This window comes from Thermobia domestica, chromosome 5 (assembly GCF_964235325.1).
Source record: "Thermobia domestica chromosome 5, izTheDome1.hap1.1, whole genome shotgun sequence".
NCBI lineage: Eukaryota > Metazoa > Arthropoda > Insecta > Zygentoma > Lepismatidae > Thermobia > Thermobia domestica.
This window is the reverse complement of record NC_137458.1, coordinates 269,965,592-269,978,062: the sequence shown is the minus strand read 5'-3', so window position 1 is coordinate 269,978,062 and position 12,471 is coordinate 269,965,592. Positions and strand designations below refer to the sequence as shown.

General features: G+C 33.6%; 1 protein-coding gene across 1 annotated transcript; it reads left to right on the top strand.

Annotated features, from left to right (window-relative positions):
• The first annotated feature begins 376 nt into the window (after positions 1-376).
• Positions 377-4,231, top strand: LOC145684844 (uncharacterized). The gene is made up of 3 exons (XM_081757205.1): positions 377-506; positions 2,462-2,782; positions 3,770-4,231. Exons 1-3 carry the CDS (start codon positions 492-494, stop codon positions 4,076-4,078), a joined length of 645 nt encoding a protein of 214 aa, XP_081613331.1. The 5' UTR covers positions 377-491; the 3' UTR covers positions 4,079-4,231.
• The last annotated feature ends 8,240 nt before the right edge of the window (positions 4,232-12,471 follow it).

Here is a 12,471-nt window from a genome sequence, read left to right as displayed (position 1 = left end):
TCCCGCTTCTACCCAGTTTCTTCATTCCACCATTTTATTTCGTTCATTTCTCGTCATCACCTTCTTTACCCTATATGGCATAACCATGGAACATAAAACTAAAATACTTAATTCACTTTCATTACGACAGAATAAGACAAAACATTTCCAAATTGACGGTAATAATAATAAAATAATATTGCACTGTCAATTAAAAAAAAAAAAAAAAAAAAAAAAATGAAGATCGTACGGTATGTGACAAGTTTTTAGTGCTTTCTCTAACAATTTATTTTAGGAAAGAAAAGCAAATTTTTCGGTTCAATAATCAGAAAAGAATGACTGGAGAATGTAGTGATTGTTTTAAGAAAAAAAAAAAGAATTTACTCGTTGCTATAACTATGTATAAAAGACGAGAAGATTGTTGTTAATAGCATCAGTTTCTCAAGTTCCATCATCCTTGAGATATCTTCCTCCTCCAGCACCAGATACAGAAGACAGCAAATAACACCATTATGGAAAACGTGCAGGTAATTTAGTTCAAAGTACAAATCTGTCAGTCATCTAGCTATTCAATATTTAGTCAAGAGTATTGTACTTACAGTTAGATATATTCAACCAGAAACCGTCTTCATGTGACCTTATTAAATAAACAGAACTTCGTGATATTTCAGTTACGGAACAGCTACTTGTAGCGAAATCGTTTAAGATTTTAGCTTGTGGAAAACGTTGCTTTATCTCCTTTAGTACGTGTAGTTCATGTTAAATTAAAAGTTTACAGCTTACTAGCTTCGGTCTTGCAAGAGACATTAAACGTTTCTCACTAATTGAATCATTCAGAACAGCGTTTCTCAAACTTCTATCAACTGAGAACCACTTTTATTAACTAGAATGTTTTACGGATCATTCCACTCTTGTTTGTTTCAAAAACATTTTTTCTAATGTTTCAAGCATATATTATAGCCTAACATTCTAGAAACAGTAATAATTAAAATTTCTTTCATTTTATGTTGACATTAATTTTAAAAAAATGTATATCAATTTTCAAAAACCAATCAGTCAAAAGTATTTTATATCAATGCATTTATATAAGGTATTAAATTCATGTAATATTTAATTTATAAAATTGTATATACGATGCATACTTGTTTGTGATCATTATCTAAACTGTGTGACACATTTCGCACTTGAAATGTTTTTCCTGTTATTACTACTATTATTATTATTTTAATGAAGTTCAATGTAAGAGGAACAAAAAGGCAGACCTCGACTACGAGTTATGAATGCCTGGCTCATGCAATATGAATACATTCTAAAGATAATTTTGAAACTCCAAAAGTATCCTCCCGAGTGACCATGGTGGTTCAGTGGTAGAGCGTTCACTTCTGGTGCCTGGGGTACATGATTCGATTCCAGCTTGCGCTTTGTAGTGGACAAACACCGTGTGCGTAGATCTTCTCGGGTTCTTCCATTTCCTTCCACTTTCTTCATTCCACCACTTCATTCATTTCTCATCATCACCGTCTCCTTTAGCCTACACGGCGTAAACGTCGGACGTAAAACTGAAAGATTTTTTTTTTTTTTTCAAAAATATCCTGAAATTATTTCATACAAACTTTTCGTTAAGTTCGTTAGTTAACACACCGAAAACATTTTTTTTTTAATGGTGCCATTGGAAATCCTTAAATGTAGCCGTAGTTGAATTTTTATTACTGATATTAAAGTCATTGTCAAGCAAAAAAAAAAAAAAAAAAAAAGGTAATCCACGAAAGAAGAACTCTCACTAGACATTTCTGAAAATAAATTAAAACGCTATTTTAATTAATTATTTTCAAATTTAGGGAATGAGTATTGAATTAGATCGAATTCATTTTACTTTGATACCAATTTTCAGCACTCAAGCTACTTGAATCAGAACCTACCTTCTTCTTCTTACAAATTGTAACTCATCAACTACTTGAGTCTATATCCAAGAGACGAAGAATTGGACCCGAAACCACGCAAACATCAAGCTTGCGCCTTAATCACTCGACCACGGCGAGAACCGGGAACACGTATTCATGCCATATGCACCCTTGCCATATACACCTACTATTTTTAAAGTAATTTGTAACAACATTTTGCTTTCGTATCTATATTTGTTTTGTTTTATTACAATTTTTCTAAGTATTGCTATTCAAACTCAGCGACGGGTTATGCTCTAAATCATACAGTAATAACAACGGATAGCTGAATGTCAAGTTTGTGTGTTTTGAGAGTTTGTGTTCCATTGTTCGATTTACAAACATATATAAGCAGATTTTTTGTTTCAGAACGATGTGATTCGAAAATACTTTTATTTCCATTGAAGTGCAATACAACTTGCCGTCTTAATTACCAGCTTACTTTATTTAGCTATCCTCCTTAGTAAAGATGTATTTGTTAAAATAAGAAAAAATCATCAATAAGTTGTAGTATTAATATACCCTTTTGTGACCTTTTGCAGGTTTTGATCCTCATTGCTGTAGTTCTGTCTGGTGTAAAGGCAGGTGGTCATCACGGTGGCGGCGGCGGAGGAGGTGGTGGCGGTGGTGGCCATGGCCATTCCTTCTACTCTTTTAGTGGCCCTGTCGTTGGACCAGATGCAAAAGTTGAAGCCATCGTGAGTCACCATGGCGGCGGTGGTGGTGGTGGAGATGGAGGCCATGGTGGATTTGGTGGACACGGAGGTCATGGCGGCGGATTTGGTGGTCACGGTGGAGATGGTGGCCATGGTGGATTTGGCGGTGGTGGTGGAGGAGGACATCATCACGTCGTTGATTATGTGGTAAGTTCTTTTTAGTTCTTCTCAGCAACGTTTCGTTTAGAAACAAAAAATAAAATGGGGAAACCTAAGTAGAAAGACACATTAAAAACTACAATATGTACAAAACATATGTTTGATTATGTGTTAGGGTTAGATTTTTCCTTTGAGATTTGGATTTGCTCTAAAATTAATTTTATATTTCCCAAAATTAGAAAAATATCATAAGATTTATAGAAAGTTTAATTCGTAATGTACCAATACGATTGAATTGCACTTCGCTTCACAATTTCATCAGTTTTAACCACCTTTAAGACTTAAAATCTTTAAGGATTACTAGAACGTTGTTAATATTATGTAGCTTATTTTCCTTTAAAATAATGTAGCGTAATGAAAAATCCACTCTATTTTGAATTCGAACCAATGACAATGTACACGAAACGGTGAGCATAGATTATACTCGTAGAACTCTTGATGAGTTGGGCAGTATGTATAACGTGCTTTATTGAAATTGTAGTAGACTAGTGACAAACTTTCAGGATGTAACATGTAATGTTAAGTTGATCCAAGTAACTTTTTGTGTCATTATATTAGGAGTTGGATGGCAAACTGGCGTGTCATTTAAAAAAAAAAAAAAAAAAAAAAAAAAGATGCAATCATTTCCGTGAACTTGCAACAATAACCTATTGGATAGCAACATATCTCCGAGTTAAAAGAGCAGGCCATAGGCCAAACGATGGCACCACAAAGAACCGATTTTTTCCGCTTTTTCTATATCGATTCTAATAAAATGTCTCAGCATCTAACAATGACTTAAAGCCACTTTGCCATTCAACGCCTCACATGCCGTTACAACCTATGTTTCGGATATACTTATCTAGACTTTTAAATTAACGACTTATTTTAATGAACTTTTGCAATGAATATTTATTTAGCGTTCACAAACAATATATCTGATCGTAAACATACTCTAGCGATGACTACAGTATTTCTTTTTTGTTTTCCTTTCAGGGATATCCCAAGTACTCGTTCTCCTACGGAGTAACTGACCACAAGACAGGAGACCACCACGGCCAACACGAAGTACGTGATGGAAAGCATGTTTCTGGAGAATACCATGTCAAGGAACCTGGCGGCAACGTAAGAACTGTCAAATACCACGCTGACAAAAGTGGATTCCATGCCTCAGTCCACAACAGTGGTGGAAACGACCATTCTGGAGGAGGACATGGAGGTTACGGTGGTGGCCACGGAGGACATGGTGGAGGTGGTGGTGGTGGCCATGGTGGCTTCGGAGGATATGGAGGACATGGTTGGTGATCAATGACATTCAATTACCAAAAAAAATATTTATTACATGCCCCACGATCACGTCTTGTTGGCTTGGATTGAGTTCCATAACGAAATATGTTATGCTTTTTGTTACAATTTTTTTTTCTTTTTGAATAAATAAAAAATTTGTTAAGAAAGAGACATCTTAATATCTTCTAGAGAAAGTTGTAATATATCAGGGACGAATACTCATTAATTGTGTAATAACAATGAGTATCCGGAACCTATAAAGCAAAATACTTAATACCATTAGTTAAACCTATAAAAGAAATTTAATTTTTAATGTTTTCTTCAGTTGACAAAGAAACAAGGTCAACATATGAATATTTACTTATTGAATAGTTGTGGATCATGTTTTTAAATTAACTTATTTCCAGTTAGGTGCTAGTGAGTCTTGTTATTCTAGAGAACCTGAATGCATAACAAGTTTTAGAACACAAACTTACCAAAACAAGAAATTAAAAAAAGATGAAAAGCTTCAAATCTTTTCTTCAAACAGAAAATAAGAATTGTTTGTTTCCGGTACTTTTACTGTTTCAGAATAAGAGTGCAGCAAAGTAAAAGTTTGTTTATACAAGAGGTACTGTTACCAATGGTAACTAATATTTGAAGATATTGAAAAATGATTGTTCTGTTAGGACTATATTTGAATTTTCTGGAGATTCTAGATTCTGGATATAATAAAATCGGTTAGCTTTGTTTTCTTAATGTTCGCTATGACATGTAATTTCCAATAGATGTTCTATATTGGTATCTATTGACAAAATTCACGGCCGTATCTTGATCATCAAGCACCGACATACGTGTATTAAATAATAATAATATTAATATATTTCTAATAATAATTTACGATTATTAAAATAGATAAGAGGATGAGAAGGAAAAGGAGAACTATACTAGTAGTCTACTAGCGTATTTAGGAGGGCTATCGGGCTCAATCCCCCCTCCGCGGAAATAAATCTGTTAGTTTTTGGCATTCCACGTACTACAATAATCCTTCCTAACATGTCTAAGAATTTCATTGACCTTCCATTTTCTTTATGCTCTTCGTTCAGAAATAATACTGTACTTGTCAAATTTCATTCCATGTAAGAACTACGCTCTTTTTTTCTTTCTTTTTTCGTCCATTTCGTCCATTCTATTCTTCTGTTTCTTTTTCTTAGTTGTTACTTTCTTTCGTTCCTCCTATTATACTTTCGACCGTTATTATTTGTGATTCAAATCGATCGTCATCAGTAACACCAAAACTAAGAGGAACTGATAAGGGAAACTGGTGTTCCATACCAACTTGCAGGGATATCAACATAACGAGACTTTAATTATTATAACAAAGGAATATTTACATCGATTAGTTATAAAGAAAGGTAAATGTTTGAAATGAAGAAAATCAAGAGGAGGGAATAAGTAGTTTGGGAAATTAGGTAGGCCAAGAGGATGCTTCGTTTTTCTTCTATGTCTTCAATGAATAGAATAAAAGGTTAGATTCACTGCTAAATTTTTGTATATGTCATATCACATAAGAATCACCAGTCTGCAAGTCTTGTCATTAAAACGTCGATTTAAGCATAAATTAAAACATATTTAATTCTCAAATTCAGGTGGGAAATTGTCCCCCGGTTTCATGTGTTGTGCATTTTCCCCCGAAACAAAATCCTAAATACGAAACTGGATGTACTGTAATTTGAGTGCAAGATCCTGGGTTGCATTTCGGATACAGAGGAAGACAGGTGTTCATTCAGCCTCTCAAACCATTTGGGAAGAAACTTGAGCTAACAACTTATTGAGCTCAGTCTATAGAAAGCAAAATAATTCTACAATATGTATATTAGCGTTTAACGAAAAAAAAAGTCCAAATATCAGTCGACAGATCTAACTATATAACTAATAAAATTATATAAAAACTCATGCGTAATTTTTGAGAAAATTAAGGGAAATGAACAATTTTGTAAACTTAAAAATTGATGTTGAACAAAAATTACGCTATATATTAAGCTAGGCTGATACTGAAGTATACCCTGATACAGTTCTTCATTGTGATACTAGGAAGATTACAGTACCTAGTAAGGTTAACGAGATAATAGCCAAAAAAAAAAAATTATTTACTCTTACACCTGATTTTCTATTTAACTAAAATATTGTTGGAAGATTTAAATTGATAGACCACATCAATTTTAACTAAATCACATGCTTAAAAATAAATTCTGATGCGTACCGAAGTTTTTGAAAAAAATCCATAAAAATAAACTTTGGAGGCGCTTGAAAATGTGTCGTTAATTTTCAATAATATTTGATACTTCTACTAAAATAAGCTTAAAATATATAAAACGATAATCATGCCTGTTGATCTATATGGTTGTGAAACATGGTCGCTTACTCTGAGGGAAGAACATAGACTAAAAGTATTTCAGAAGAAGATGCTCAGACGAATATTCGGACCCAAGAGGAACAGGAATGGGGAATGGCGGAAACTTCATAACGAGGAACTGCATAATTTATACGGTTTACCAAACATTGTTGGGGTCATCAAGTCGAAGAGGCTTAGGTGGGTAGGTCATGTAGCCAGAATGGAAGAAAGTAGGAACACTTTCAAAGTTTTAACTGGAAATCCAATCGAAAAACGTCCATTAGGGAGACCTAGGCACAGATGAGAGGACAACATTAAGATGGATCTAGCAGAAATAAGAATAGAAACTAGATTCAGTTGACTAAAGACAGAAGTCAATGAAAAGCCCTTGTGAACTCGGCATTGAATTCCGGATTCCATACTCTATAGAGTTAGCTAGTTAGTTCTACTGAAACATGCATTACATATATTATGTATTACATATTTAAAAAAAACGCTGTTAAATATCAACTCGTATTTTCTCCTAGTAGTTACACATAGGTTACTCCAAATAGTTCCGAACATACTATTTTAATATCTTACAACACTGGATAATAAAATTAGCTCAGTGGTAGAGCGTTCACCTCTGGTACCTGGGGTCCTTGGTTCGATCACAGCTTGCGCCAAATGAGTAGTGGACAAACACCGTGTGCGTGGGCTTTCTCGGGGTTCTCCGGTTTCCTTCTTTCTTCATTCCACCATTTCATTCATTTCTTATCATCCCCGTTTCCTTTAGCTTAGGCTTCATAAGCATGGAACGTAAAACTTAAAGATTTTTGATAATATTAATTTGATTTTCAGTAATCTCCATGTATGTTTTCCAAAACTAGAAATCATGACTAAAAATTTACAGAGTAGTCAGAACTCCGTAATCAATGTAGTTAGAATTAAATAATATTCACTATTTTGATCACTTCCAAAGTACATAGTTCATTTTATATATATATATATATATATATATATATATATATATAATATATATATAAAAATGCTTAAATTTTGACTCAAAGCAGTAAATAATTATAATTATCAGAATAAATAATTATAACACAATAACAAAAATTATTCAGAATATTTATATAAAAAATGGAATGTTTAAAGTTTTTCAGTAACAAGAAAGACTAATATTTAACCTAGAAAGCAGCATCTCACGGAGAAAGCTACTGTAACACGTGAAATATACAGATTTTATTTCATCTAGTAACCCTTTAAAAAAATACTGCCATCTTGTATAAAGTAAGGAATTAGGTGGTTTACAAGGTATATTATTCTCCAATAACACAAATTATCTTTGTCGTACTATAGAAATACGATTTTTCTTTTAGATTCTGGTTCACGACATAAGTTACAGTTGACTTCTAGCAAGGCGCGTCCTTAGAGCGCAAAGGTTCTGTCCAACTTTTTTCAAAATTTAGTTTTTATACTAATAGATGTCGCATGATGTGCTCTTTCACATGGCATTAAGAAAGTGTACGAAATCGTTATTATTTACAAGATATAATGAATTAAATATTGTCCTATGCTATATATTCTCCTATGTCCTATGTTCATTATTTTTGCTGTCCTGTAAAATTTATAAAACTGGACATAGAACCTTTGCGCTCTAAGGACGCCTAGTGTTTTCTTTTGGAAAATGACAAAGTGAAGCTTGAAACTTTTATCTTCTTAGTACGTTCGAAAGAACAGGAAATTTCCGTATTCATGAAACCATCATACAGTATCTCTATATAAATAAAAACCAAAGTGACTTTAGCATATGCGCCTTTGACGTGGAATATCCGGGTTCGATTCCCGGGGGGAGCTCATGTGGTTCGAATTCCACGTCAATCAGTAGGTCCCGTCTCATATAGCATCGCTGCTGAAAGGGACGTTAAACTCAAAATCAACTCTACTATTTTTGCGACTTAATAACTCTTGAATCACCCGACAGATCTCGATCAAAATTTTCAACATAGATGAAGTTAGAGCGTGGGGTGATTTTTATCATTTCACTTTGACGGTGCAACTTAGAGGGGAGATGTATAAAAATGATCGAAAATGATCGATATTAGTGTCCAATCCATAGTTTTCGATAGCAGATATGATCGATATTAGAGAGCGCTTCACTAATAGTAAAAAAAGTAACTGATTAACGGAAAATATTACTAATTTTTGTTACTTCAACCCAGCGAAACGGGTAATTGACACTCGTATTGGATATTTTATATTATTATAAAACGTTTAAAGTAAGAAAAGTACCGGTATCCAAAGGTGAAACATATAAACAATCGATAGATTTATTTGAGCTGAAGAAAATTATGGGCGAGTATGAATCCTAGTGGGCAATATGAATGATTTTATGCTTGCCCTAAAAAAAATGTATAGTGTACGATAATCATGCCGCTTATTAAGAAGAAATTGATACTGAAGAATACACTAATCAAACTTCCCATAACGACATTAGCTAGATGACAGTATACAGCATAGGTATTGAGATATGGTTCAAAAATATTATCTACTCGTACTCTAATTTTTTTCAGCTGTGATATTATCCAAAATTAAGACTACACCAATTAATAGATTATATCGAGTAAAACAAAATAACATTCGTGAAGGTTATTAAACATGGTTTTGTTGAGAAAATCGAGCCAAACTATTTTTTTTTTAATCGCATTTCGTTTCATGGCTTTATTTTGCAATTGATAGTTTTTATTCTGCTGAAACTATTTTTTTATCATTAATTTATGTATTGTAGAAGCTGTCTCATAAAGAATGCAACTTTTGAAATGCGCACATTTCTGTTCTAGTAACTTGGTAGCATTGAATGTTATACGATTTTCATCTCTTGTCTTTGTCGTTAATAGTCACGGATCTCCGAATAGCGAGCGCATAATCGTCATCGTCAAACATCCACTATACACTGAGAAAAAAATTGTAGGAGGCTTACTTAAAAAGAGAGGTTACATGCGTAATTCCTGTAGTTTTTGGACAACGTACAGCAGACGTATAACTGAAAACGCATGTTTTATAATACTTTCTCTATAAGTGTTCCATCTTTACTCATCTTTACGTACTTTCCGCATGAAACAATGTAAGCGGTCAGGATCTCACATACAAATGGACGTATATAACATATTCTATAGCTGACGAAGGTAACATAAGTATATGCATGTGATATACGGAAAACTGTTAGATGCAAGGGCATGATGTAACATCTAAAGGGCAGTGCCTATGTAGTATACGGATAACGTATGCTCCGTACTGATTTCTATAGTAAGCAAGAGGATACCGTATATTAGTACAATATACCGCTGTCCGGATAAAGGATTTTTCTCAGTGTATTTGTAATAAGTTTTCATATGTTCTGTCGTGAAGCGCTTGTATTCTTACACGTACAGAAAACATTACGATCATGCGCTAGTCGGCACTCTGTAAGTACTAACTACAAAAATAACATGTGAAAGTCAGGTAATGTTAATCGCTGCCAACTGCCAACTATACTAGAACAGAAATGGTGGGCATTTCAAAAGTGGCGTTCTTTATAAGACACAGTTTATAACAAAAAATATAAACCGTTAAGTATTCGTACCAGATTGCTTCTATTCTTGTTGCATTTCTTGTTGCATTAACAGAAATCAGTTTTCTGTCTTTTAACAATTTTGTCTTGATGCATATACTACTTGTAAAAATTATTATTATTATTATTATTATTATTATTATTATTATTATTATTATTATTATTATTATTATTATTATTATTGTTACTATTATTATTATTATTATTATTATTATTATTATTATTATCATTATTATTATTATTATAAAATAACGATGATAAGGGTCATGTGCCAAGCACACATTTTACTCTGCTATTAATCTTAGTATTTAGGATTTAGATTTCTGGGCTCTCGGCATCTAAGGCCATTTAGCCCGTCACATTTGAGGGGTGACGTCCCTTGGCGAGCACACTATCCGGGGAAAAGAAAGGAAGAAAGGATCGCTAAAGGAAGGAAACGGCCTGGGACCTATAAGTTAGATACCACCGCGGCATTTGCCTGGTATAAATGAGGGAAACCCAAGAAAATCTCATTCAGGGTGGCTGGGGTGAAAAAGCGTTTTTTACACTTTTTCCACCGGGAATCGAACCCAGGAGTGTTATTAATCTTCTCGATGGCCATTGGCTCTATCATTTTCTTATTTCCATAATAATAATAATAATAATAATAATAATAATAATAATAATAATAATAATAATAATAATAATAATAATAATAATAGGATGAGGAGCAGAAAGAAGAGAAAAATAAGAAGAGAAACATCAGTACAGTGGAAAAGTAGATTTCTATTCCTGCTAAATGGAAATTTAGCAACCATTTCAGAAAATAGTTCTATGGAGAATAACGTTATCTTCATTTTTAAAATTATTTCCAACCTTTGCTTTAATGCACCTGATTTTACTTATTAGTTATTTATTTATTTCTACTTCTTATGATAAAGTAGAACTAAAATCAATTTACACTTGTAAAAGCGAGTGTAAGTTTGTGTTTTACCTCATCTAGAATTATTACTAAACCAATTAAAATGAGATTTGGGGTGATCATCAACTTAAGTACAGTATCTTATGATATTGTGTTAGTAATTTTCAGTATGGTTTATGAGGGATAAAGTGAGAAGGGATGACATCTGATACAATCATAAAAAATGGGCGATAGAAGTGCTCAAAGCTCAATACGTAGTTTTTGGGAAACCTTAGATGAATAGTAGGCCTAACATATCTGTTGCTATTTATGTTCAAATTAAGCCCCCAATTGGTGTGCGGTGAAGGTGAAAGGTGAGGGTGAGAAGTCGATGACACATATAAATGAAAATAATTGAAAACGACCAATATTAATATTTAATTCATAGTGCTCGGAGTCACTGGGATGAATAGTTATAGTACCGATACTGTTTAAGTCCAAGTTCATCCCCCTCATCATCATGGAAGGTTAAAGGGTGAAGGTCGGAAGAGGGTGGCATGCAAAAATTAAGGAAAACGATTATGTTAGTATCTAATACAGTTTTCGAGGTCACTGAGATAAATAGTGGCAGTTCTGATACTGTTTCAATCCGATCAACATAAAAGGTTCTTCTAATACCTCCTATAAACCTATTATTCCCGTGCGAAGAAGGAGCGTTTTAGCTTGTTACTATATAAGAGCGTTGCTATTAGAGTAGCAAAATTTGAAATAGAAGGAAGTCCTTTTTTTATGTAACCTCATAAAAACTATAACGGGAAAAAAGTCCTTTTCTAGTCGGAAGATCAGGGTGAGAAATCCCGGGGGGGACGGGAGGGATTTCCCTCACCAAAAATGTTATACTTGCTTTTCCCCCTCACCAAAATCTGTAAGGGGGGACACCTTAATAGGAAAATATAAGTAAGTCTATAAAGAAAATTTTCAGACAAACAATAATTTTAAATGCATGCTGTTTTAAAAAACGTAGTTTATTTGTAAAAGGATCAGGTGTTTAACTTTTTCGGTTGTTGACGAGATGAAGACCTTTATTCTCTAGCGTACCAATTGCATGCAAAATTGGTAAAATTTCTCAAACAAACAGATTGTTCTTCAATTTCAGTGGACGAACCTACAAACAGGTTTGCGGATAAGCACTTGCTGTTATATGAACATATGTGGACGAAGAAAATAAACCTTGTTGTCGTTTTTATAAATTAGTGCCTGTAGAAAATGCCGATGAAAAATCCCTTAAAGAGAAAATTATTCAAGCATTTTCCGAAGATGGCATAGATATTTTTAATCTTAAAGAAAAACTGGTTGGATTTAGTTCGGACGGGGATGCAGTGTTTACTGGGAGAAACGAAGGTGTTGCTGCTCAAATTAGAAGAAATGTCAACCCGTGCCTAATTAGCGTACACTGCATGGCACATCGAATTGATCTTGTTTCTGAAAGAGTTTTTGGTGTTGTGAATGCTGTTCACAACTTTGCATGTTTGTTAGGCGAACTTTACCAGGTGTTCAGTAAG

Excerpts from the sequence above, each read along its gene's own strand:
- LOC145684844 (XM_081757205.1), top strand. Across the intron at positions 2,783-3,769 it reads ATCACGTCGTTGATTATGTG|GGATATCCCAAGTACTCGTT; the intron begins GTAAGTTCTTTT and ends TTTTCCTTTCAG.